General features: G+C 51.0%; 8 protein-coding genes across 8 annotated transcripts; 4 read left to right on the top strand and 4 right to left on the bottom strand.

Moving 5' to 3' along the window:
* Positions 1 to 141: 141 nt before the first annotated feature.
* IAR55_007160 (uncharacterized protein) lies at positions 142 to 1,810 on the bottom strand (the record flags this gene model as incomplete). Its single annotated transcript, XM_066950233.1, has 6 exons — positions 142 to 456; positions 619 to 803; positions 916 to 1,126; positions 1,203 to 1,299; positions 1,367 to 1,425; positions 1,592 to 1,810. 6 exons carry the CDS (start codon positions 1,808 to 1,810, stop codon positions 142 to 144), a joined length of 1,086 nt encoding a protein of 361 aa, XP_066799448.1.
* Positions 1,811 to 2,528: 718 nt separating this feature from the next.
* Positions 2,529 to 5,912, top strand: IAR55_007159 (uncharacterized protein; the record flags this gene model as incomplete). The annotated part of the gene is made up of 14 exons (XM_066950232.1): positions 2,529 to 2,630; positions 2,697 to 2,918; positions 3,009 to 3,045; positions 3,102 to 3,134; positions 3,216 to 3,349; positions 3,455 to 3,825; positions 3,921 to 4,153; positions 4,222 to 4,364; positions 4,430 to 4,576; positions 4,649 to 4,675; positions 4,739 to 4,937; positions 4,995 to 5,155; positions 5,238 to 5,438; positions 5,634 to 5,912. The coding sequence occupies 14 exons, from the start codon at positions 2,529 to 2,531 to the stop codon at positions 5,910 to 5,912; spliced, it is 2,289 nt and encodes a 762-aa protein (XP_066799447.1).
* A 413-nt stretch (positions 5,913 to 6,325) lies between these two features.
* Positions 6,326 to 10,004, bottom strand: IAR55_007158 (uncharacterized protein; the record flags this gene model as incomplete). Its single annotated transcript, XM_066950231.1, has 14 exons — positions 6,326 to 6,452; positions 6,509 to 6,795; positions 6,887 to 7,361; positions 7,431 to 7,562; positions 7,618 to 7,677; positions 7,730 to 7,883; positions 7,943 to 8,085; positions 8,142 to 8,191; positions 8,258 to 8,309; positions 8,356 to 8,434; positions 8,483 to 8,514; positions 8,574 to 8,647; positions 8,751 to 9,386; positions 9,705 to 10,004. 14 exons carry the CDS (start codon positions 10,002 to 10,004, stop codon positions 6,326 to 6,328), a joined length of 2,601 nt encoding a protein of 866 aa, XP_066799446.1.
* Positions 10,005 to 11,341: 1,337 nt separating this feature from the next.
* On the top strand, positions 11,342 to 12,314 carry IAR55_007157 (uncharacterized protein; the record flags this gene model as incomplete). The annotated part of the gene is made up of 4 exons (XM_066950230.1): positions 11,342 to 11,559; positions 11,781 to 11,832; positions 11,938 to 12,090; positions 12,234 to 12,314. 4 exons carry the CDS (start codon positions 11,342 to 11,344, stop codon positions 12,312 to 12,314), a joined length of 504 nt encoding a protein of 167 aa, XP_066799445.1.
* A 503-nt stretch (positions 12,315 to 12,817) lies between these two features.
* IAR55_007156 (uncharacterized protein) lies at positions 12,818 to 15,413 on the top strand (the record flags this gene model as incomplete). The annotated part of the gene is made up of 12 exons (XM_066950229.1): positions 12,818 to 12,946; positions 13,096 to 13,154; positions 13,217 to 13,234; positions 13,368 to 13,529; positions 13,704 to 13,879; positions 13,938 to 14,099; positions 14,159 to 14,270; positions 14,331 to 14,443; positions 14,492 to 14,528; positions 14,574 to 14,828; positions 14,879 to 15,081; positions 15,139 to 15,413. The coding sequence occupies 12 exons, from the start codon at positions 12,818 to 12,820 to the stop codon at positions 15,411 to 15,413; spliced, it is 1,701 nt and encodes a 566-aa protein (XP_066799444.1).
* Positions 15,414 to 15,884: 471 nt separating this feature from the next.
* Positions 15,885 to 17,990, bottom strand: IAR55_007155 (uncharacterized protein; the record flags this gene model as incomplete). Its single annotated transcript, XM_066950228.1, has 5 exons — positions 15,885 to 16,000; positions 16,168 to 16,432; positions 16,564 to 17,134; positions 17,206 to 17,476; positions 17,579 to 17,990. 5 exons carry the CDS (start codon positions 17,988 to 17,990, stop codon positions 15,885 to 15,887), a joined length of 1,635 nt encoding a protein of 544 aa, XP_066799443.1.
* Positions 17,991 to 19,373: 1,383 nt separating this feature from the next.
* Positions 19,374 to 21,974, top strand: IAR55_007154 (uncharacterized protein; the record flags this gene model as incomplete). The annotated part of the gene is made up of 9 exons (XM_066950227.1): positions 19,374 to 19,855; positions 19,911 to 20,300; positions 20,354 to 20,611; positions 20,670 to 20,698; positions 20,762 to 20,867; positions 20,937 to 21,103; positions 21,195 to 21,361; positions 21,436 to 21,790; positions 21,850 to 21,974. 9 exons carry the CDS (start codon positions 19,374 to 19,376, stop codon positions 21,972 to 21,974), a joined length of 2,079 nt encoding a protein of 692 aa, XP_066799442.1.
* Positions 21,975 to 22,301: 327 nt separating this feature from the next.
* Positions 22,302 to 25,395, bottom strand: IAR55_007153 (uncharacterized protein; the record flags this gene model as incomplete). The annotated part of the gene is made up of 3 exons (XM_066950226.1): positions 22,302 to 22,742; positions 22,797 to 23,858; positions 23,908 to 25,395. The coding sequence occupies 3 exons, from the start codon at positions 25,393 to 25,395 to the stop codon at positions 22,302 to 22,304; spliced, it is 2,991 nt and encodes a 996-aa protein (XP_066799441.1).
* Between the last annotated feature and the right edge of the window lie 924 nt (positions 25,396 to 26,319).

Here is a 26,319-nt window from a genome sequence, read left to right as displayed (position 1 = left end):
TCTTGGTTGACCTTGTGGTATACTATAGTGTATATGATATTATATATGATATTATTTATGCAAGGATATATGGGTATCACACGTGACGGGATTGATCTCTTCCTCGTCGTGTATGATACAGGTGATCTGGAACGTACAACCCTAGACCATTCTCTCATCAGGTCTCTTGACGGTCTCGCCATCCTCACCTCTTCCGCCCATTCCCCATGACGTTGCTTCGCCAGCCTGTCCGTTCATCGGTATCGCAGTCTGAGTAAGAGCAAGTCCATACGAGCGATTCCCATTGACGGTCTCTTCGGCGCTCGAGCTAGGATGATGATGGTTCTGCCCGTGGCTTGTGCGTAGCATTATCTCGGAACTTGGACGATGGGTTTTGGGGCGTGTATGAAGAGGGATGGTTTCATCCTTGGGGATTCGGGGAGAGTAAGGCTTGTACGCTTGTGGGTGGGAGAGGGCCTATTGGAAGTACGGTAACGAGTCAATGCGTCTGTCGAATCGTATTTCCCCTACCATACCAACGAGTGGCGATAATCAAAGAGAATGAAATAGAATTCCCTCAAGTTGAATTGAACAGAAGGGGAGGGACAGATAGGCGGATCAAGAGGCCGAAGCACTCACAGGGTAATACTGCCTGTATGAATACCAACCTCCAGCTATACCGATGATCGCGCCTGCAATCACATCCGTGGCATGATGTCTGTAATCCATCGTTCTCGATACGCTGACCAACGTGGAACATGACAGTGGAGCGAGGAGAAGCCATGATTTGTAAGTGTAGCCTGTCCGATTATTGATGCGCATTTCTGGGATGATAGGTCAGAATAACATTCGTTCGCTAACTGTCAAAGAAAAAAGGAACGGATTCACGATAAAGTTCGCGCATTGATCGTGGAGAACCAGAAGGAAGCCACTCACTCGCTGCCAGATACAGGATCATATACCACATCCCACACCATGCAAAGCTGCTATGACCCGAGGGGAAACTCCTGAATCCCTCTTGTAATCTCCCGTCGTCAATCTGAGTACACACCGTCCACGACGTGAGGCCGTGGACGGGGTTAGTCGTCAGCCCTTCAGGCAGGATACATCGCGCAAAGAGGTCGGGTCGTGGTCGACCGGCTGTGATCTGTGAGAAATGTGGTATCAGTCAATGAACGAACGCCAGGAAGGGAAGAATGAGCTCTCAGATTAATGTTATTTACCTTGATTATGTTTGTGAATGTCGCAGTGAGCCCTAGAGCGAGGATCAAACCCAACACACCCGATTGAGCATCCCAGAATGATCGTCGGATCGCACCCCTGTAAATTTATAAGGGCTGATCAGCATTGGACCAGGTCAAGCGAAATAGAAGGAATCGACGCTCACGCTGTGATTATGATGATGACTGCTGGGACGATACCGCAAACGACAGCCAGGAGCCATACCTAGAAATTGTCAATAGGTAGTCATCGTAGTTGAGGTGGCGAGGTGGTCATGGATATGCCGTAAGTGAGCGAAAGGAGAGGCAAAGCGACACCCGGGGTTGGAGAGACAGAGACGGGATCCATAATTCAGTACTCGTCATATTGAACACCTGCTCGAGCGACGTACCGGTACTCTCTCTGGATCAGCATAAGGATGAGCCAGGGACGTGTCTGTGATATCGAACAGTCTCCTATACCCATTGACTTTGTCGAGGAGGTAGAACAGACCCCATAACAAGATGGTGAGACACCAGTCTGGGAAGTAGGAGAGGAATATGCGGAGTCGACGAGATTTGTTCGATGTGGTCGGTGAAGTGGATCTGGTGAATGGATTAGGGAAAGGCATTGTGGAGAGATGGCGTTGGCGTCGATTGGGCTGATCAAGGGAATGTAGGTAGGATCCCAAGCTTAGCCAAGCTGGAGAGTGGGGCAAGGAGTGAAGCTGCACTACTTGCGCCTAGCAGATCGCTCGATGCCAAATATCGATTGGTAGATGACAATGCGATGTATTTGGAGATGAAGCGATGTTGTTTGCAAGCTGGACCTTTTCGTTACGTTTGTGGTCGTGTGAGAGGGGCGATGACGGTGGATGTCACCGCTTGACCAAAGGATTTGGCTTGGCGAAGAGACGAACAATCTCGTTTGAGATTCGAACTGCTTGGCACTCGGTGTCGATGTTCAATCTTTCGCCTGAAGCAGCGTTATGCTTCAGTAATATGGTCAGAAGGCCACTGATCTGTCGTTGTCTTTGAGTGCGACGCCGGGACCCGATGCTCTTCATACCCAGACAGACAAGACAGACAAGACGGACAAGACAGGTGATGCTCGAGGCTTGAGTATTTTGATTCCGGTGTCCAGTATGTTACAGTCATTGCACGCAGAGGTGGAGGCAGCTTCGAATTCAGTGACGTCGGATATCGTCCCAGCAAGATAGCATCATACTGTTGCTAACAAGCATCAGCACCTTCCAAGAGCGTCTCGACAGCCCTATGCTCTACCTGCGAGCCACCGCATTTCGACTGAGAACCACAAGAATCAGGATTTCCAGCAAATCTTTCGTCAGGATGACATCGTCGTCCAGTAATGCAGTCGTCCCGGGTCTCACCAACGTATTGGCGAAGAGCAAGTCTCCGTACTTGTTGCAACACAAGGACAATCCTGTAGCCGTGCGTGGTCGAGACAGGTCGTGATCCACTCCTGATGCTGACTACTGCCCGCTGCCACTCTTGCAGTGGCAAGAATTCTCACCTTCCACTATCGCTCTGGCCAAACAACTGGATCGACCGATATTCCTTTCCTCGGGATATTCAGCATGTCATTGGTGTCATGTGCTCGCACATGAATCGTTCGAGGATCCAGAGATAGCACAGGTGATGAACAAGTACTTCGTCAACGTCAAGGTTGATAGAGAAGAACGGCCCGATGTGGATAGGGTGTATATGAGTTATCTACAGGTAAGTGAGTTTGGCATTCGCGACTGGAGGATGTCAGGGTGGAGAACCAGTAGGAGTGATGGCTACTGACTAAATTGTCTCTGTCCTTAGGCAACCTCAGGAGGTGGTGGCTGGCCGATGTCAATTTGTGAGCGAGTCCTTGGTCGATGAACCATGCAGGTAGACACTAATGGTCGACTGCAGTCATGACACCCAATCTCGAACCATTCTTTGCTGGTCAGTACTTCCGAAGCGTTGAGCTGTCACCGAGCACGAAAATCAAGCGTAACGTATGGCATGACTGACGTTGCCCTGTAGGAACATACTTTCCCAAAAACCGCTTCAGGTCTCTGCTTGTCCGGATTCAGGAACTGTGGGAGGACGATCGAGAGAAATGTGAAGAGATGGGTAAAGGTGTGATCGAGTCTCTCAAGGAGATGAGTGGGAGTAATGTGAGTCTGATCTCCATTCAAATTACACTTGCAAGCCAAGATTTGGACCATCCTTAATCTTATAGCTCATACTGATCTGAACATAATCTTTCACTCGTTGCCTAGTCCCGCATCTCCGGTACGCTCGATCAAATTCTCATCACCTCACCAGGACTCAAGATATTCAATCAGCTTACCCGTCTCCACGACCCACGATACGGTGGATTCGCACAAGGCGGATCGCATTCCAAAGGTCCAAAATTCCCAAGCTGCAGTATGACCCTCGAACCCTTAGCGAGACTCGCTACAATCCCTCTCCCTGAGAATGGGACAGACGCCGAGGGAGATGATCATGAGATCGCGGAAAAGAGTACGGAGATGGCGATGAAGATGATACGAGGAATATGGGAGGGAGGTATAAGGGACTGGGTAGGGGGCGGAGTGGCGAGATATAGCGTTGATGAGAAGTGGATTGTTCCCCATTTCGAAAAGATGCTGTGAGTGGGACTAGGCTCAAACGCATTAAGCATTTGGTCATCGCTGTAGTGAACACTAATTCCAAAGGTCAAAGTGCTGATTACAAGACTTTAAGTTACGACCAAGCCCAACTCATCTCCTGCGTTTTGGACTTTGCTCTCATCTCCGATCCCGCACTAGCCACAGACAAAGGCTCTGCCTCTCGAATACAAGAGGACAGGAAGATATGTTTCGACCTCGCAGCGGATTTACTCGAGTACTCATTGAGAGACCTTCGATCGCCCGAGGGCGGATTCTGGAGCGCAGAAGATGCGGATTCAGCGTCTGAATCAGGAGCTAAAAAATCTGGTACGTGCTCAAATGTGCCCTTATGAGGGAATATGATTAGATATTCATGAGCGATTGCGATTCAATAGAAGGCGCATTCTATATCTGGGACAAGAAAGAGATTGAAGAAGTGCTGGGTGAAGACGCGAAAATCGCGAATTATTTCTTCGGAGTCAAGAGGGATGGGAATGTCGAGCCAGTACATGATGCCCATGGCGAGATGACAGGGAAGGTGAGTGAAGTGCTCTTCATGCTTTCCATGTGACATGTATCTTATCATTTGTTTGAGATTCTCAGAATATCCTGTATCAAGCGAAATCGTATCTCGATACAGCCACAAAGTTCGGGAAGACTGAAGAGGATGCGAGAGGGGTCGTGAAGGCAAGCTGTGTGAAGTTGAAGGAGAGACGGGATAAGAGGGAGCGGCCGGGATTAGATGACAAGGTGAGTCTAGATCACGGGCTCTTGCATATCGGCTCTGAACCCAAGGCTGAGATCGTTTGGCCTGTGTGACAGATCCTCACTGCCTGGAATGGTCTCATGGTGAGTGTTGCGCTTGCGACTGCTGGGTGTTGCTGAGACTTTTTGTTGACATTTAAACCTTAGCTGTCCGCTCTGTCGAAAGCAGCTACAACATTGCCAATGACGTACCCCGTCGCAGAACAATGTTTAGCCGCGGCAGAATCAGTCGCAGACTTCCTTAAATCGAGAATGTGGGATGCTGAAAGCGGGACCCTGATCAGAAGTTGGAGGGAGGGGAAGGGTCCGACGGGACAAACGGACGATTATGCCTTCCTGATCCGAGGTGTGTGGTGGTCCATCTGATTCGTTTCTCCAGGGCTAACATACCTTTGACCGATAGGTCTGTTGGATCTGTACGAAGCCACAGGCAGGGAAGATCACGCTTTGTGGGCGGCAGAATTACAAAAGAGACAAGATGATCTGTTCTGGGATGAACAAGGCGGTGGTTATTTCGCTAGTGCTCCGGACGAACATGTCCTAGTGAGAATGAAGGATGCTCAGGTGGGTCGGGTCTTGGCTAAGTGCAACGACCGAGATGATGACTGAATATCACATGTCTGATCTTTTGTTTTTCCATACACAGGACGCAGCAGAACCTTCAGCCATTTCCGTATCAGTGCATAACCTCTCTCGACTGTCGTTGTTGATTTCCAACGATTACGACTTCTACGAGAAGCGGGCCGAAGAGACGTATTTGAGTATCGCAGAAGAACTGAAGCAGATGCCAAGGGCATTTGGATATAGTGTTTGTGGATTGATGGACTTGGAAAAGGGTTACAGAGAGGTGAGTGGCGAGTATTTTGGACTGTTGGCGAGCTAGGAGAGCGCGGTGGGATAAAAGGGCAGGAGGATGGGGTGATGTGCGATTGCCCGTGTCTGACTTTAGTGATCCACTCTACACCTTGACGATATTCGCAATGAGACCTCGTCATTTGGCTGATCAGTGCTGAATTGTTTGTCAATCTTTGCTCGGATCTAGATAATCATAATCGGATCACCGACCGATCCCAAGACATCCCAATTTCTCAATCTTGCCAGGAAGAAATACACCCCTAACCAACTCATCAGCCAGATCGATCCCTCCAATCCACCGTCCAGACTCGCAGAGAAGAACGAGGCGATCAAATCGCTCATCGGGGGTCTGTCAGAGGACAAGGACAGTGGGACCAAGGCAAGTTTGAGGGTTTGTGAAGGTGGTGTTTGTGGATTACCGAGTGATGAGGTCGAAGGTGTGAAGAGGCTTTTGGGCTTGGTATGATATGATATGATATGTTGGATCAGGGATCACAATGCTTGATGAGGGGAAGGAGACTTCCGCGGTGCTGTGGCTGGATTGTCGGATGATACGAGGTAAGGTGGACTCAATACACAAATGTAACGTTGAACAGTTCAACAGGTCTGAGAACTAATAGGCGTTTCCATGATCCATCACAATGTATTGCGGAGATGTTGTCTACTCACGAGTCAGCTCATTGCATTGCGGAGACATTGTCCCGATCATTCTGATACTCTTATGCTTTGAAAGTCTACTGAATTTCACCAAAGTGACTTAGACCAAGAACAAAGCCCAGTTCCCAAAACCCAAAACCCGAATACAGTCCCTTGTAATCTACTGTATTTCATTTTCACTGGGAGCCCTATTCCCCTCATCTCATCGATTCGCTTTTCGTACTATCTCTTGAGGGTAGGCGTAGGTGTCGCCCTCGCTCCTAGGTCCATTGCGACTCCCCTTCGCTTCGCACTTGATCCAGTGCACAATGCCGTTGGGACAAGACTCGCGGCATTCGCATCGTATGAACTGAAGAATACATATCTGTTAGCCTCCGACGTCGACCCTTCTGACTTCTTACTCACTCGGGATAAATACATCCTGCAACTTTGACCCATGCTCCGGTCGTGTCCGCCACATTGGCCCAGCCACTGCCTATCGTGGCATTGGCCGGATGACTGACCGTAGGTAAGACCACTGTCGTTCCGGTCTGAGTGTAGGTGGGGAAAAGTGCGATCTGAGCGGTGTCTGTGAAGTTTGGTCCTAACGATGTGGGAGGCCAGACCGAGTGACTTGCAAGTTGGTCGGCGGCAATCACGGGTGTCGGGGTTGATAACGATCCGGTTGCTGAAGCAGGGTATCTGCCAAGGAACTGAGTCCAGTCATGTCAGCATTGACACAACCTTGCTACCCGTTATACCGGTCTTAAGACACCGACGAGACTCCTTTGCCCTCACACTCACCCGGTTACCGCCCACGCCAATCGCCCCACAGTGACCTCCCGCTGCTCGTGGATCTCTGGGGATCCATCCAGACTCCCATCCGAGCTTATAGTGCCATAGCGGACTGGTCGGGTATCCCATTACCGTAGAATTCCCGATCTTCCAAGTCCAGAAGAACCAGTTTTGCAGAGCATCCATATTCGCCATGGTGTAGCTCATGATCCCTTGTCGAGTCTCATCGGACCAGTTGAAGTATTCCTCGGACGTCTTGCAGTAGTCTGCGCCTAGAGACGAATAACTTGGAGTAGAACCGACTCCGTTGAGCCAGTAGCCGCAATCGTTGACCGCGTTGGACCACTCGCCACCGAACGTCAGACCGAACGAGGTAGAAGAGTCGTTGGTACCACCGCCCCAGCTGCAGACTGTCGATGCCTGAGCGGCATATGAGGCGGTACTTTGAGCAGAGAATGCGAGGTAAGGATGTTGATCAAGAGCACTGAGATAGACTTGTGGTCAGCCCTTGCTTCTCCTCAGAAAGCGACCACTTTAATATTGTCTTGCTCACAGTCGATCAGCACCTGATAGGAAACCGCTCCATGCAGCGACACCGAGGAACCCTTCGTGCATGAGCAGCACCGGACCCTTGCCAGCTCCGTATCCGGTGATGCCCCGGACGAGCTCGTAGGCTTGATAATAGCTGTAGCGAAGCCAATCAGTATGCGATCCTGCGTCTTCCGGCAGAGGACACTCACAAAGCCGCCATGACATCCTTTCCGACGGTCTTAGCCATGACTTCGTTGACCAGCCCAAGCCTGTTGGGTCCAAATTAGCAAATGCACTCGGCTAAAAATCATATCCACTCACATAGGAACACCCTGTCTGATCCCATCTTGTGAGATGAACTCGGTGATCGACCGGATGACCTCCAAAGATCGCTCGGCGTTGGCAATCCCCATGACACCGTACATCCAGTTGACAGTCCCTGCCTTCCCAGAATGGTTCCAGCCGTTCTGAGAGCCTGTTTGCGGTCCTTTATGAGTGAACAATCTCACCAAGGAGGCCGTGAGACTAACGCACCAGGTAAAGCATGGAAGTCGATAAGGATCCTGATACCGTACTTCCTCCCCCAAGCAACGGCTTTCAAGAAGTAGGTCCAAGACACCCCTGGAAGGTAGGGCTCTCCATCCTCAGTCTGTACAGCCCAGTAACCCAGGGCGATTCTGTGCAATCGCTCGTCAGCACCTGTCGTGGTACCGAAAGTAAGTACACAACCCACCGGACGTAGTTGAGACCTGCTGAAGCAATCAATGCGAAATCTTCTTCCGTCTTGGAATCACGAGGTGCCGTCAGCTTGTGGGAGAGCGGCAGCGTCGATCCGGACAGCTGACTCACTATAAACGTTTTATAATGCTCTTCCATTTTGGTAGCGAGGTCGGCACCCATCCTATGAGGCCATTAGCATCAGGTGTCGCTTCGAGGAAGCGACTCACGCTTGCGACAAGGTGTACTCGTCGACCGCCTTAGGCGTGGAGTCTTGGTACTGCTCGTACAAAGCGGGAGCGATGAACGCTGTGAACGGTCAGGACATAGCTGCGAAGGAAAGTACAACCGACTCACGCTCAGTAACAAGCCATCCTCCGAGGTTGACACTGTGTGAGGTCCTGTCAGTTGTTGTGCGCAGCGATACTCCTGCTGCCGAGCAACTCACCCTCTGACAATGTGCTGTCCCCACACCCAGTCTTCCAACAAGCTCGGACTCCAGCTTTGCGCTCGACCAGAAACCTGTAAGGGGTTTAGATCAGCTGTAGATCGTTCGGTACCTCTAGCCATCCTCCCTGCTTCTATCTATCCTCGTTTTCACTGTGTCAACGGCGCTGACACTCACATGATAAGGGTTGTAAGGATCTTGAGCCCAACTTCCTCCAAAGCCATTGATATAAGTGAAGTTCACACCGAGATCGGTGGTAACGGTCGTTCCGTTCTTGCCTGAACCCGTAGTGATGAAGGGATTGAAAGCTGTCGTAGTGGTCTGACCTTTCCCAGTACCGTTTTTCGTCGCTCCTGAAGAAGTACCGCCAGCTGCACCTGATCCAGATCCAGAAGAAGAACTGGAGGAGGACTTGTGTTGTGTCCCAACGACCACTCCGACCGCCACTGCGGCTATCACCACCAGACCAATGGGCACACCGAAGAACAACCATCTTCTCTTTGTCGGGTTAGTGGGGATACACGTCCGTTTCGATCCTCCATAACCCTTCCTCCCTCCTCTACCTTTCTCTCCACCTTCAGCGACGCCTAGACCAGAATGATTCCGGCCTCCATGAGAATGTAATGTCGGAGCGAGATATGCGTTGGATGGGTATTGATTTCGACCGAATTCGCCTAATGGGTCTTTCTCGGTCGCTGAGAAACCGGGGGAATCCATCGATGGTGATTGGGGGATAGGGGTGTGGGACGGGTCAGGGGTAGATGGGTAAGAGTCGAAATCTTCCAGATAAGCGTGAGTGGGCGAGAGGTCGTACTGGTGAAGAAGTTCAGCGAATGTCAAAGTCGAACGATTTGATTGCAAGTGAATTGAGCTGGATGAGGAAAAGGTCAAAGATACACAGGTAGGGGATGGCACTAGCTTGTGGACTTGGTGTAGGTTTGAGCAGACAGGATGAAGATGTGATTCTTCACAATGGCTGTAGGTGAAAGGTATAATTCAAGAACAGAACAGAACGGGAGGGTGGTGTTTCATCGCATTGTCATGTCAACCAGCACAGCCCCTCTTCTGATCGTCCGACACGCACAGGCCGCCGCCATGCACCACGCCTCTTCCACACAGACAGACACTCACCTCTTCATATCCTGCATCACCTCTCCCACCTCTCGAACGTCCCATGTCAAATCCTAGTCCTGCAATGGCCCGTCCTTTCCTACCACCACTCCCACCGCCATTCTTCAGTATCCCACCGCTAACGCCCCCACCCGGTGAAGGCGATGCAGACGGTGAACCTGTCCCAGAGCGTTGATTCTCGCGTTCCCTGATGGAGGGAGACAGTAATGCGGAATCGGGTGATCGAGGGATGGGCGATGAGATGTGAATAGGTCCATGTCGGGAGGCTACAGGGGGTGGTCTTGATTTCTTGGATGACATGGTGGTCGATGTGGTTCAAAAAAAGAGTGTGAACAGTCTCGCCCAGAAGTTGACCGGGAGACTAGTTGGTGTTCGATGATATATATCAGTCTATCGTCTTCTCCAAGTTCACCTATGAAATCCACTTGATTAAGATTGGACCTGGTGAATCTCTTCTCGTATCAGATCACAGCCCATCCTCATCGGTCCCATCCATTCATCCGCAACCGCCATCACGTTTCTCTTTCTCTCTGACCACGCGAAGTGACAAAAAGATTAAAAACAGATCAACAACGCCTCAGGAAAAGAAGAAGGAAAAGAGAAAAACATGGCAAGGAACGGGAAGATACCCGAGCCCTGAGATACATGTCAAATCTCTCCGCCCGTGAAGATCCGCAGCGTAGGCCGAGAGAGAGAGAGAGAGAGAGGAATATCCAAAATGTTTAATGTTTGGTATAGACGCGTCTCATCCAAGTACGAGTCTCTCTCAACGCGCGCGCCTTTTATCTTGACAGTCAGTCGTATGGGGCAAGATCACGATAGAGGAACAAGAAACGATCATGCATCACGCACATGTGCGTGTACACCATTGTCCCGTGCATACGTGCGTGAAGTGACCGTCACCTGTGAAAAAGATGAGCCCAGGCTGTAGGAAGGCAAGAGTAGTGCTATGGAACACGACACCATGACCAATCCTTTTGTTTAGTGGGAGATGCAACGTTTTGAACAGCTGTCAATCTCGTAATAACCTGTCTTACTTCCCACAGTAGCACCATAATCGTCTTGCGGACTGGACGTATCCGAATATCGACCGAACACAGCTATCATTTGGGGGGCAACAAGATCTCGTGGGGCTTGCCAAGAATTGCCATTCAGCGCTCGTGAAAGAGAGCAGTCATTCATACGATCTGGTCTACTGTACGTGTGTGTATTGGTCAACGATAGGATCAAAGGCGTTATCAGTTGCTAAACCATTCCGAATGATCTTGAACAGATGGACGGCTGCACCAGTCTCATCACATCACGCCATATGGTCTGATTTGTGGAGCACCTTTAGATGGGGCTACAGCGAGGATGGAGGGGACTCATGTCGAAGATACAAATACATCTGATGCTGAAGTAATCATCATTCTGTCGAGCGGTGGTTGACTGCAGATGACTGGATGATATTTGACGTCACACAACGCTCAGATCCGAATCATCGGTTCCGGCTTACCGGTTCCCCCGCATTATGAATCGGATGCAACTGCAATCCTAAGCTCTTGGTCTTTCCATTCGAGATCGACTTTGACCTCTCCCTTCGATCCAACCTCCCGGCTACAGCAGCTGCGTCCTTGACAACAGTAACGGTCACCAAAATGTCGTACTCAACACTCCCCCACAAACCGACAGTTCCCCTTGAACCTTTCAGGATTGCCATCCCGGAAGAAGACGTCATGGAGCTCAAAGAGCTTCTAAAGCTGAGCAGGATCTCGAAGGAAACGTATGAGAATACACATGCGGAAGCGAGGGATGGGTTTGGAGTCTCGAGGGATTGGTTGATCAAGACCAAGGAGGAATGGCTCAAGTTTGACTGGTGAGTACCGGGAATGACTGTCAATGATTCGGGTCAAAAAGGGAAGCGAGCGAACGTGAGCAATGTGCCATGGATCTGGTCTTGACGCTTCAGCTTTGTCCGGCCTATGCTCTCAACTCTTCCTCACTCTATCTTGTAAACCTGCTTGCTTGGATCGGGGAGAAGTACCTTGGCTGGTCGGACGAAGATCTCGACACAGAGACAATCTTGACCTTTGTCAGTCTTTATTGGTTCACAGACTGCTATAACTCGAGTATCTACGCCTATCGATATGTGAGTGTCCTCTATGCCAATCAATTCTGCATTTCACTGTATCATATGCAGCCCAGATGACTACCGTTCTACGAGAGCCAAGCTGACAAGCAAGATTGTCTCCAGTCGCTCGGCAACAAGAGAGACGAACCCAGTGCCGAAAAGGAATACCAAAAGAAGCCTGTCGGGTTCAGCTTTTTCCCCAAGGAACTGGCTCCAACACCCGTCAAGTGGGTCGAGTTCGTCGCCAATGTGGTGTGGTCAAGGGAGCACAAATCGGTGAGTTGGGAGCGGTTTCAATTCCGCTGTTCTGCCGTGTCAACGCATTCACGTCTGCTTGACTTTACTTGCCGCTGTGCTCTTACCTAGCTTGGCGCTCTTGACAATCCGCTGACCATGTCTGATCTCCTTACGGCACGTAGGGCGGTCACTTTGCAGCGCTTGAAAAGCCCGAAGAGCTGTGGCAGGATGTGGAGGAGTTTGTGGCGGTGGTATGGAAGTGACCCACAGGTCTGCTTGGACTATGCCGTGATCAGGAGATGGAACTTGTATTTGTATCGGAGACCGGGAAGCTTTGATGATAATGTATTGTGTCTTTTGTGTACGATACTGCATCCGGCCGTCGAACATGATGCCAAGCAAGCATCTGCTACGGGGAGACCTGACGAGACATTCTCGGGTTGACACATCGATATGAATTTTCCACGTGGGTCATGTTGGCCAGGGAAAAGAACGAACGACGGATGTCAATAACTTACAAAATATCCATCACGGATTAACGTTAAATAACAACACAGCCCCGGTTTACATCGAGATCATCTGAATCGTTGGCCGTCTTCTCCATCATCATCATCATCATCGTCAGCAACAATACTCTCAACTGGTCACTCCCTACTCACATTCTTCCCTTCTCTCCTCCTTCGTCTAGTGCACTACTTCTCACCTATCGACTTCTTCGGTCCAACCTGGCTTGATATTGTCAACAATCCTCCGACCTTTCGACCCAATGCGGTTCTCCCTCTCGACTGCCCTCTTGGGCTCAATCCCGTTCTTGACGATGATATCGGCTCTGCCGAATATCACACGAACGGGTAAATACCTATACGACGAGTCAGGATCCAGATTCTACATCAAGGTACGTACTTGTATACTAACAATCGTTCACATCACTTTACGTATGAAGTGGAACATGAAAACGATGATGTGTATCGTTGTGGATGACGAAGTTGATGATGATGACGATGCTTGTTGTTGTTGATGTTGACTTGATCGTCCGTGTATCAGGGCGTGGCATATCAACCGCAAGGACAATTAGCAGCGAGCTCAGCAGCGAATGATGCCAAGTAAGTAACAGTATGATCATCGACTATCACGACAATACGATTCGCTGATCTGTTCCTACTAGTGGTGGTTTCCCCGAACCGTACGTTCAAATCCCATCACTAACGCTTTCATGACGGGCCTACAACACCAGCCCGTACTCCTACACCTATCGCGTACCCTTCAAGAATCCATTTGTCGGGAGGGATCGTGCAGAGACTGACCCTCCCTTGTAGCTCTTCATATGTCGACCCTTTGTCCTCACCTCAGAACTGTACTCGAGATCTCCCTTATCTCCAACAATTAGGAGTCAACGCCATCCGAGTGTATAGCGTCAACGCGAGTCTGAATCATGATGAATGTATGAGGACATTCAGCGGAGCGGGGATTTATGTCCTGTGAGTGTCTTCTTTACGACGGTGCGGCGCGACTCAAGGTGTAAGAAGCGTAAGGCAGGACCTGATCGAGACGTTGAGGGTTGGCTGCAAGTGGAAGTGATTAATTATTGCAGGCCGCAGAGCGGATGTCGTATAGCCACTTGCTCACTCATATTAACCATCGTGCATGTACAGACTCGACGTATCCCTCCCGCTTAACGGGAGTATCGATCGATCGAGTCCCTCATGGTCTACCAACCTCCTCAACTCGTATATCACCACTATCGACAAGTTTAGGAACTACGACAACATTCTCGGTTTCAACATCGGTAACGAAGTTATCAATCAAGTCGGCAACAGCAATGCTGGGCGTAAGTCTCCATGCACTATATTTACTTACAAATTCACCGCTGACGTTGTCCTTGACAGCATACGTGAAAGCTGCCGCTAGAGACATCAAGGCGTATCTCAAGTCTGTCGGCTCGACTGCTCTCGTCGGCTACGCTGCTGTAGACGGAGATGCAGACTTCAGAAATAGCTTGGCAGAGTACTTGACTTGTGGCGGTGACTCGATCGCCGTGGATCTTTACGGTGGGTTTGGTTTGGTAAAGTCAAGACACGGTCCACGGAGTCGCTGATCGTTCTCGTAGGTCTGAACAATTACGAGTGGTGCGGTAATGAGAATCTCAATTCTTCGAATTGGAACACAATCACCTCAGGATTTGCGAATATCCCAGTGGCTACTTACATGTCAGAATACGGGTGAGTGGCTGAGACCGCTTCGCAAAAGACCATTGCTGAACAGGCCACTTCACCTTCCAGATGTATCTTCAGCCCTCCCCGATTGTGGACCGAAGTCGCGGCACTCTACACCTCACCTGTGTCCGATGTTTTCAGCGGCGGTATGGCTTATTCGTACTTCCCTACCGCTGATGGTGAGTTGGTTTCGGAGTTCCTCTAGGCTTCTGCTTACACATCTTCAGGCTACGGAATGGTTACTTTTTCGGCCGATGGCAACACGTGAGTAGACGAGTCACAACGCTAGGTCCCACTGACGATGCGCAGCGTGACCACCTCGCAAGATTTCACTCGATTGGCGACTCAATACAATGCCACCAACCCTGCCAACGCTCCTGTCAAATCATCTGTCACTGCTGGTCAACTTGACTGTCCTCCCGAGGGTGCTTCCCTCCTTGCGAGTTCGAACCTTCCTCCTACCCCAGATGAGAGCGTGTGTAACTGTGTCAACCAAAACGCTTTGGCCTGCCACGTGTTGCAGAGCACAGCAAACGAGCCTACCGTGCTTGGATCGCTTCTTGAGTGAGTTTCTCGCGTTTCTGCATATCTACAGTACCTGACAAGTCCGGTAGTTACGCCTGTTCTCTCTTGGGCTCGTCAAACTCGGGAACCTCATGCGATGCCATCGGTGGAAACGGCACTGCCGGAACATACGGTCAATTGTCGTTCTGCTCACCCGCTATCAAGCTTTCGTACGCGATGTCTGCGTATTACGAGTTCAACCCTATTCCATCCAGTTGTGACTTTGGCGGTAATGCCACGCTGAGCTCGAACAGTGAGTAGTTTCAAGTTCGACGGTGATGCAGTCCTAATTGTAGTTTCTTCTGCCTAGGGCCAAACACTGCACAGGACGCAACATCCGCTGCGGCGTCATGTCTCGCCTCTGAGCCGAGCGGAGGCGTTTTCACACCTTCTGCATCCGGACCATCAGGAACAGCGACAAGTACGAATAGTGCCAGCACGTCAGCTCGAACAACGGCGGCCACCTCAAGTCAAGCAAGCTCCTCCGGGGAGAGATTGAGCGTCGAGGGAGTGCTTGGTAGATGGCTGGGGATGGGAGTGGGACTGCTGGGAGTGTTCATCGGTGGTGGATTGTTATTCCTGTAAGAGGGTTGCCCGATTAGTAGTGAGGGGTGTGCAGTGACAGTGGAGACGGGTCCAGGGATGTCCTCTGTTGTGTTGGAGCATAACGCGGGAGTATAAATGTGGTCGACTCGGGGAGGAACCCAAGTGCCGAGCGAAGAAAGGGGCGAAAACGGGAAAGGAAGATCGCTGTATTTCTATTCATTCTGGAATCGGGGCTCATTATACGGACATTTAATCACTTGACGATGGCACAGCATGGATCAGCACGATATGTGCCTTGTTGGGCTCTCATGGCGTGTCGGGTACCAGCGTTGGAAGGAGAAACAGATATACTGTGAGGTGTGCATGGACGCTTTGCAGCAGAGCACGGAAGCTCTCCGCCCGGTTCATCTTTCTAGGGTCTTACAACTATTCATAACCGTTGACTCTCTATGATGTCCTATCTACTGCATGGCGGAGACGGATTTCTACCTACCCAATGTGAGATCTTACCTACGATCGGACAATGTCGGAAACTATCTCGAGAGCTTTCATGACTTTCTCATCTTCCCATCGCGGCGCTGCGATCTGTAATGAGATGGGTGCGCCCTGCATGAGTTCGGGTGAGTCTGGCGGAGAACGTTAGCTTGGTTGCCGGATAGTGGGAGCCGACGATCATCCATAAGAGGAAGAGAGAGAGAGGAGGGGGGAAGAGAGAGGAAAGATAGTGAAATCCGAGTGATGGACCGGGAGAGTTGGGTCCGAGATCAGACGAAGAGAAGGGGGAAATACTCACAAGCCTCCCAACACTCCTCATCCTTCTCACTCCAGAACTCCCGCTTCTCGTCCCTTGCATCCACCTCAGGATCGACATACAGTCCGGTGGGGAAAACGGCGGATGGATAATCGACGAGGTTGAATATACTGGTGTACGACCAGTATTTGGAGGTGCCGAGGACATTGGCGGGACCTGGGTTGGAGGGACAGAGGATGACGTCTACGTCTTGGGAGATGAAGTGGGAGGCGTATTCATTGCGATACATCTCTCGACGTTTGACGAGCTGTCAGGGAGGGGAGAGTGTAGGATCAGCTTGATTGTGATAAACATTCATTGAGGGATAGATCGGGGTGTAAGGGTCTTGGGTAAATGAGGGAGGAGAAGGGGGACATCCATAGCCAACTCAACACTCACATCCCAATGCTCGTGAGGAGTTCGAACCTTTGAGTTCTGCTTGATGATCCATTCCGTCAGAGGCAAGAGCGGTTCACCGCTTTCCGCAGCTGCAGCCTTGACCGCTTCTCCACCGTCTGTGAAATATAGTGAACTGATGATATCCCAATTCTCCTTGGTCTTATACGGTTGATAATCGACCACTTCCATTCCTGCCTTCTTCAATTTCTCCACGGCCATTTGCAACGCTCTCCTCATCGGCGGTTGCGGTCCCACCACCCCATCATCCCACATGATTCCCACCTTGGGCAGTCTGCCCTCGTTCTTCCAGACCACTTCTTGGGGTCTCCAAGGCATCCGAACGACAGTAGTGTCCATCTGCCAAGGTTGAGCGGCTAAGACGGTGGAGACGAACAGGTCCATATCCCGAACGCTTTTCCCCATCGGACCGATCGCTCCCACGATGGATTCTTGGCCGGCTAAAGCGGTGAAGTTACCTGCTTTGGGAAGTCGCATAGAGGTAGGTTTGAAACCGTATATACCGTTGTTGGCAGCCGGATTTCGGATACTCCCTCCAATGTCTGTGCCGATCCTGAACAATCAAAGTCAGTCTCGCTCGAGCTGTACTGGGTGCGACAATAGACGATATATATGTGAACCCACCCTAAAGGACTGCCTCCCCCACCAATCAGGGCACCTTCGCCACCACTACTTCCCCCAGAGGTCAACTTCGGATTGTAGGCATTCAGAGTCGGACCGAGGAAACTGTCCGTCTCGAGATGCATGATCGCCTGGGGATTGGTCGTCTTGACCCAGAAGACGGCGCCTGCCGCTCGGAGGATCGAGACGATGACACCGTCTTTAGGGGCGATATGGTTGCCTATCCACGAGACGAAACCGGCGGTCGATTCGTGACCCTTGATACCGAGGTGGTCTTGAGGTCAACGTATACGTATCAGCACATCAGGCTTATATGGCACGGAAGATTACGAGAGTGCAGACACTATGTGAAGGCTGCATGAAGCCTGAAACTCACCCTTGACAGAAATGGGAACCCCATGCAATGGTCCAACGGTCTTGCCAGTCCGTTCCAACTCGTCATCAAGCCATTGAGCTCTTTCCAACGCCTCGTCGAGGAAATATGCCATGAGACAATTCGTCTTCTGATGGACTATCGCTGCTGCACGTGCATAGCTCTTGATTACCTCCACCGAGGTATATCTCCGTGAGGCGACAGCGTCTCTCAGAGCCGTGGCGTCGAGCGAGGTGATCTCTTTCTCAAGGGGAGAGAGTACTGACTGGAGCAAGGTCGAGACCGGGACGGGTACTTTGTCATCTGTCGAGGTGCTGGGTGTTTCGGAGAGAAGATAGGAGGTTGGGATCTTGGATGATAAGGCGGTTTTGAAAGCTTGAGCTTTGTCTTGCCAGTCCGAGGTAGCGATGGGCATCTTGGCGAGAGTCGGGAATCAGTCAACGATTGGACTGACGGTCTTGTTGTCTTTTCCGCCAAGCTGGTCAAGAAGGGCCCATCATACGTGTGACACGCAATATATGTGGTGTCCTAGATGATGAGTTTGGGTCACAGTGAAAACCTCAACCAGCGCAGATGACCGTGAACCAAATGTTCCGACATTCCCGATCCCACTAGAGAGAGCTCACAACGCAGTACGGCCGTACTTCCGACGGACAAGACAGGCCAAGCCAGTAGTAGCGGGTTGGACCTCACGAGACACTATCCTGCCTCCTCTTCCCAATTCGAGATGACAGGTGCTGCTGCCGGACAAATAAGCAAACTCTCCAACCCTGAACTAGAAATTGACGGACATGAGCGATAAGAGAGATAAAGGATCGGCATTCGGTTTTGAGCTACAACCAGGGGGGTAATGTGGCACCAGACGCTGCCCTGTTCGGCACCAATAATACACCAGAGGTTAGTAGTCGTGCTCCAGAAACAAATGCGTCCAAGCAACACATCCACAGTCTTGAGACGGATCTTTCCAAGCCGGTGGAATCAAGAAGCTATAGCAGGGCGGTGGTCTTTCGGCTTTGTCTAACACATTCAGGTCTACTGCTGCGGCCAATACCGAAATTCTCATTATGGATAGGTCGCCATACTGTATTGCGGCTTGTTGGCATGTAGCAAATAGTGGTTGGTTGGAACATATACGAGGATGACATCTGTGATACAACATTCCCTCTGGCTGATGATAGTGGTCCTCCATGGTGGCGTTCATACGTCTATCGCAGTACGAACGTGTGACGGCGGAACGTTCTTTGGCACTGAGAACCTTTACTCCCTTGTGTAGTCCCCATAGTAAACAAGTCATCCGACCCCTCTATACCCCATCTGGTCGGGATCTTGACAAACTGTGCAAAGTAGAATTGGGAAATCTTTTGGGGAAAGGCCAAGTTAACGGCAGTCCGAGAGGACTGATCGGTTTGGTTATGTCCGAACCAATGGACGGGGAAAGGTTGGGAATTTTCGATCTCGATCGAGCCCCTTCAAGTCTGGATGCACTAGATGATCTAAGCGAGCGTCAGAGCAAGTCGGCATGGGTAAGCCTGAGAAGATAACAAATGACCAAAACGATTGAATCCGTTTCAGGGTTCTGATGTTCGTGGCCAGTTCGACGTCGGGATCCTTTATCCGATCGGCATTGAACTCGGGTTTGAGCGGCGTCGGCATCGGCATGGCGGCACAGTGCAAGATAGTGAGTGAGAGTACTCTCACGACAGGTCTGTTGCCCTTATAACCTGTTGGAGATCTCTTCGACGCTCATCTCTCTTTGCCCTTTCTCCCCATCTGAAAAGGTACAAACACTGCGACCAAGATGGTTCCTTCTATCTCTGATATCCTGCGCGAGACGGTCCTCGGACCAGGACCCAAACCTATCAAACCGACAGCGATCCATCCCCTCGACGGCTTGTCGGTCGCGGAAGTCGAACGAGCCTGTGAGATCGCCAAGAACAATCGACCCGACCAACATATCTGGATCAAGTTATGTACGTTGCGAGAACCACCTAAAGCCCTTCTCGCCCCTTATCTCGAAGCCGAGAGGAGAGGAGAAGAACCCACCAGACCACCTCGAGAGGTCGATATACTGTTCTTCATCCTCGAGACGAGAGACTTGGTCGAGGTCATCGTAGATCTTGATGCAGAGCGAGAGGTGAAGAGCTTCGTGGTCAAGACTCATCATGCCCCGCTTGATCGTGTCGAACTCAACGAAGCGAAAGCGGCGATGCTCGAATCGCCAGAATTCGCACAGGTCGTCAAGGAACTGGCTATTCCAGCAGAGATCATCGTCCCTCAAGGGTGAGCAATTGGTCACATATCGGTTGCCTCGATCTGACTGTTCATCCTATCGTAGATGGCCATATGGTGCAGACGACGCAGTCGACCACCCTCGACGGATCTTCTACATCCTCTACACCCGTGACCCCAAGACCAACCATCCCGACTCCAACCATTACGCCTTCCCTCTGCCCGTCACCATCTCGTGGGATATCTGGGGAAAGAAGGTCACCAGCGTGGACTGGTGTTATACCGGTGGGGAGAAGGACAGTTTCGTCAAAGGTACAGGACCGAAACAGAACCCTACCGCCGGTTGTCAACCGGGCGAGATCCTTCCCGAATTGAGAACAAACAAAGTCAGGGATGACTTGAAGCCTCTTCATGTTACTCAGCCTGAGGGTGTGAGTTTCAAAGTGACGGGTCAGTTGCTCGAGTGGCAAAAGTGGAGATTCAGATTGGGCTTCAAGTGAGTATACTCACAATCATTTCAAAGACCAGAGTTGATGATGGGATATTTAGCTATCGAGAGGGTCCAGTTCTTCACGATGTGACTTACGATGGTCGACCCATCTTCTACCGTATCTCACTCTCAGAGATGCACGTCCCCTACGCCGACCCAAGACCTCTCCTCAACATGAGACAGGTGTTCGATTTCGGAGACGTTGGACTTGGACGATCGGCCAACTCGTTGGAAAACGGTTGTGATTGTCTCGGAGTCATGCACTATATGGACACGGCGGAAGTTGATCCAAGCGGTAACGGAAGACTGGTAAAGAAGTGAGTGACACTTTGGTCCTCAATAGCAGACTCGGAATGCTGATACGGTTCGCATCAGTGTTGTGTGCATTCACGAGCAGGACAACGGTGAGGCTCAGTCTGCTCATTACAGCATTGTAGCTCTGTCGAGTTGCTGACTTCGGTCCGTAGGTCTTCTGTGGAAACATACAAACGCTCCCACTGGTCGTGCGGCCGTCACCCGTCAACGTCTGCTCGTTCTTCAGACCATTATCACCGTCGGTAATTACGACTACATGTGAGTGCTTCTAGTCAGGATCAGTGCCCTGCACCGGAGATCGCAGACGCTGACATCAGATCGTCACAGCTTCGCATGGCATTTCGATCAAGCAGGTGCGATCCACCTCGAAAGTCGAGCTACCGGTATTCTTTCAACTGGACCCATCGACTTGGGCAAGAAGTCCATCTACGGTACTGTAGTCTCTCCTGGTGTGCTTGGAACTTCCCACCAGCACTTCATCAACATCCGCATTGGTGAGTGCAGTGGTGCCTCTTCCAATATATGTTCCTGTCCAGCCGTCTCTTTTTAAGACCCTTTGGATAAATTGGCTCATGATCCTCATAGATCCCTCCATTGACGGACACAAGAACACCGTCGTACAAGAGGATGTTGTCAGGCTGCCTTACAGCGAGGAGAACAGCTCCGGTATCGGTTTCGCGGTCGAATCCACTCCGATCACCAAATCCGGTTTCGCCGATGCCGATCCCTTGAACGGACGAAGTTTCAAGATCGTAAGTTGACCGTGGTCTCTGCTGTATAGCCTGAGGAGTGCTCAAGCTGAACGGCGTTCTGGTCCCTCGTGCAGATCAACCCCAACGTCATCAACCCCATCTCCATGACTCCCGTCTCCTACAAGCTCGTTCCTCATCCATCCCAGCTGCGACTCGCCCATCCCGACGCCCTGATCACCTCTCGAGCCCCGTTCACCCAGCATCATATCTGGGTGACCAAGTATGCCGACGACGAGGTGTTCTGCGCCGGTCAATACACCAACCAGTCCTATGGGAAAGCTGGGGGCGTCAAGGAATGGACGGAAAGAGGCGATAATGTCGAAAATGAGGATCTGGTCCTCTGGCACACGTTTGGTTTGACACATGTTCCTAGAGTGGAAGATTTCCCGGTCATGCCTGTGGAAACTCATACGATCACCCTCAAACCTTGTTAGTGGACGATTTCTTCACGAAATCCAAACTACAGTGGCTGATCAAACTATCAATAGGCAACTTCTTCACTGAAAACCCAGCTATAGACGTCCCACTCAGTAACCAGTCGTTCAACAAGAGCACGACTGTAGACACCGGCAGTGTCGAAGCAAACCCATGTTGTGCGGGTAACGGTCTGTAGGGCTATCACTTCGGGGTATCAGAAGTGAGCCGAGTACACATGCACCTTGGTTAAAAACACAGAATCGGCATAGGAGTCGGCATTCAGGGCTGTCAATGGATCATTCAGATATAGATGAGCATGTATTGAGCATATCAGTATCACTATTGGCATGCAGGCTTGGACTCAAGCTGTTGCACATCATCCATACTGCGATACAAACAAACTAACAAAGAAAGGAGGACCGACTATCAGTACAAACCGCAAAATTGAACATTTCTGAACTATTACAACCGTGTTGACAAAATAACCAAGCACATATAATATCAACCCCTCTTCGAGTCCCGCTTACATCACGATACAACCAGCCCTATCATCGAATTCCTCTTCGTTTCGCCACCAACTGCCCCTCCTTCCCGCAGCAGGTCTTCTCTTCGTAACCTTGAGGTCGTCCTCCCCATCCTTGTTTTCATTGTCACAGCACTCTTCCTTCTTTCCGCTCTCCCTCTCAGCTTCCTCTCTCGTTTCTTGCCACCCTCTCGGAATGACGACTCTTTTCCAGCTCCAGAACGTCTTCATGACAGGTCTGTTATCCAGTTCCGTCTCCTCATTGTAGCTGAAGGGAACAGCCGACCAACCTGTCCATCCATGCCTTGCCCTAGAAGAGGCTGCGATGGACGAGTATGCAGCGGGTGTGATAGCTCGACAATCGATGAGTGAGAGCGAGGCATCTGCACTAGACCGACGACGAAGAAAATCTCGCATCACTGCATTGTTCGCAGCTGTGTTCTGTGACAGGTCTTCCATCAGCTCATCCTTACTCCAAATGCTAGCCACACTCACATCCGCTTCAAGCACGAGTAATTTCGAACATCCCCTCATGAGCCGTACCATTGCCTCTGACGTAACAGCTTTCGCAAAGCCAATTCTCAGCTCGACCAGCTCCATCCCCACCACTGGTCCCAGCTCATGCTTTCCCGGCGTCAGAACATCCAGGACTCTGTCCGTCACACCGCCATACATGCCGGTCCCTTCCAAATCCAGCCGTTGCAGCTTTGGCATCGATTTGAGGAATTGAACCAGACTTGATTCCTCGTGTTCTCTGTCCCTGTACATGTCCGGGAGGTTGGCGATTTCCAGGCAAGCCATATCTGGGAACCGGTTAGTAAGATTTTGAAGCGTCAACGGCGTGATTGCATGGCAGCCGGATAGTATGAGGTGTCGAAGATGGCTCGTTTGACCGGCACGGTCCAGAGTCGTAGTGAACCGATGAACGTCCAAGTCAGCGACCTCCACACAATCTTGCAGGTCTAAGACCTCTAGGTTGACGAGTCGTTCCGCGATAGATGAGAGCAGTCTCCCCGCAGACAAGCTGAACCCCCTGATTCCTGCCATACGAAGCGACCTCAATCCTGCCGCCTGTTCGTCTGTCAACCTCTCAACGAAAACGGCCATATCTGTAATGGTCAAGTCACGACATCGAGACACATCGATGGATTCGAGTGAGGTTGAGTGAGTTGCTATGCATCGTACCACCTCGGACGAGACTGCCTGTAGCCCCTTGAGGTTTGACTTCTTCAATATTGGCGAGTACTGGATGATTTTGCAGATGCTGGCCACATCGAGCGATTCACAACCGCGCAGATCAAGAGTGGTGAGGCTCGCAAATTTTCCTTGGAAGGGTGACCCCGGAGTCGAATCACTGTCGGAACTCGATAATAACTCGATGAGATGAGACCCGATCAACCTGTCCATGCCGCGCAGCGTGAGGGACGTCACAAAGGTCATTGCGTTGACCAAGATACGACCAAGAGTGACGCGGGGGAGTAAATATGCAAGGGGAGCTAGATGGACCAGCTGCCAGAGCTGTCCATCGAAGCAAAGATTTTGCCAATCTTTCGAGACCTTCGGGGTGGTCAATAGGCCTCAGACGAGCAGAATTTGGTACACTTACGCGACTCAGCCTCACGAGCTCTCTTGCAGCACCAACTTCGCCTGCCAGTCGTCCCCCTACATCGCTGTTACTGGACGCTTCCGCGAGCTTCCGCAAGACCAGTAGTTTGAGCTCACGAGGAAGCATCGCATCGAACAGATTTACTCTTGGTGTCTCCTCCTCTGAGAAGGGGTAGGGCAGTTCGGCAAGCCCCATATCGTGGGTCTGCGATATGGGCGTGGACTTTCGGTATATATTGATCTCAGCCGTGGTAACGTGTTCCGCTAGCTGAAGCGGATCTATCTGTAGGTCATCCATTGTTGAGGCCCGCCTCGGCATCCACACATCCTGCTTTTTCCATCCAGAGGTAGAGTGACTTCGAGCGCGCCCTTTTGCTTTGCGATCATTGACTCCCACCTCGATGGTACCAGCGACGCCGTCAACGGCGACCACATTATCGTCCCGAGCCAAGATACTCAGATCGTCTACCTGTGTGGGGTCCCGTATGGCAAAATCGCGTGAAACAGTGGTTGAGACACTCTGGGCTGAGTTGTGTGGTACTTGCTGGACATCTTCATGACCGGGCATCGAAACAACATTGCTACCTTGTTGGTACGCAGACTGGTTTGTCGTATGAGACGAAAAGGAGAAGGTGGACCGGATTGACGCAGATGATTGGGTTCGTGACATCGATAATGACAGGAGGGACTGGAAGCGATAACGGTGGGGTCTGTGTAGCGGTGTAGAGTATCTTGAGTCCGAGACAGACGGTGGGTCTGCATTCGGTGAAATTGTGCCACTCTGAGCAATCTCATTGATATGAGAATCGAGGAAATGCTCTTCGCGCTGTTCTTCTCCTCCCCCGCGTAGGAAACGGAACGAGGTTCTTGATCGTTCTAGTTTGCGTCGGAAAGCAGTCTTGAATGACGACTTTGACCGTTTCGCTTCTGGTCGATGAGGGTTGATCTCCGAAGTCAAGAGGGCGTCCGGCGGGGTTGGCGATGTGAGAGCCAGACTACCAGGAAGCTGAGATCCGCTTGTCACAAGCAAGGGAGAACTCATGCTTATCGCTTGCACAGTGTCCTCTCCATCGTTCTCATGTCCAGGACCAAGGACGGCATCTACGCTCGAATCAATTACCTGACTATCGTTTCTCGTTGTTAAGGTCGGTTCATTATCCGTTGAAGGTGGAATCAGGAGGGCTTGGCCGAATCCATAACTATCCTGTCTTCTCGATGCCATAATTGTTGTCTCCTCTGGAGATTCTATGAGAGGCTTCGAGGAGAAGTGAGCGCTTTGCAGCATACCCACGATTAAAGGTGTCTGAGGCGTCTGTAGATAAGGAACGGAGGATGATGACGACGATGTGGTGAGCATCGTATCGGAACGGTGCCGGGATGACGTCGAGGGGGTGCTAGGAGCTCCATCATGAGACAAAGTGTACGGAGAGCAAGAGGGAACAGGAATATCTAGCGGCAGGGGGGGAGCGAGCGATCCCGAGGATGTCATGGTTCAATCGGACCAGCCGGTGAAAGGAAGATAACCGTAACGGAGGACTGATCGTGAATCGACAGAGGAAGGAAAGACAGGACAATACAACCGGACAATAGGGAGCGGAAGAGGATGCAATGGGTGGTTAGATGAGGCGAACGAAGTGAGGAGTGTACAAGTGGTGTCAAGAGCGAATGACAGAGACGTGACCGTACGATGGCGCGATGGCGTAGATCCAATCCGTAGTTATGATATGATAGTACAGACAGAAATACAAACAGTGAAAGAGAATCGATGGATGGAAGATGAGTACAGGCGTGGATCTCTGCTCAAGGCCGGGTGTGATGGTCTTGGTTGATCATTGGACAACAGTCACAAGGAGAACAAGAGAGAAGTGGGTGAGGGGATGGTGTCGGTCTAAAATATATGGTTCAGGCTGATGGATCACCGTGCGAGTGAAGACGGGGGGAAGGGGACCAGATCGGGAGGGGCCCCGCACGCATCACTGTGACCATCCTTTCAGGGTCATTTAGATTGTGGCACTTGAAGTTTCTTATCTCGTCAAGGAGACTGTCTACGTCTAACTCAGAAGGTTGAGTGAAAATACTGAGAAGATTCTGAATTCACGGACTACGATGCTGGGAAGATGGGCTTCCTGATCCGCGACCAGACTGACTTCTTCGCCTCTGCAGAGCTCCCCAAGGACCCGGCATGTAGGTGGTGCCGCCTCTATAGCTCACAACCATGTCACGTCCGCCGGATGACGGCGCAATGGTGACGCTCGATGCGCTGCCTGACATATCGCTTCCATTGTCGTTCGTCGGGAGTGATGATTGAGTCCCACTGTGATGTTATCAGCTGAGGTTTGCCGTCTCTCCATTGAAAACTCAGAAAAGCGGCCAGAAAGTACTTACCGCTGCGTTGTGACACTATCAACCATGC

The sequence above is a fragment of the Kwoniella newhampshirensis genome, assembly GCF_039105145.1.
Source record: "Kwoniella newhampshirensis strain CBS 13917 chromosome 10 map unlocalized Ctg15, whole genome shotgun sequence".
NCBI classification, from domain to species: domain Eukaryota; kingdom Fungi; phylum Basidiomycota; class Tremellomycetes; order Tremellales; family Cryptococcaceae; genus Kwoniella; species Kwoniella newhampshirensis.
This window is presented reverse-complemented; position numbering and strand designations above follow the sequence as displayed.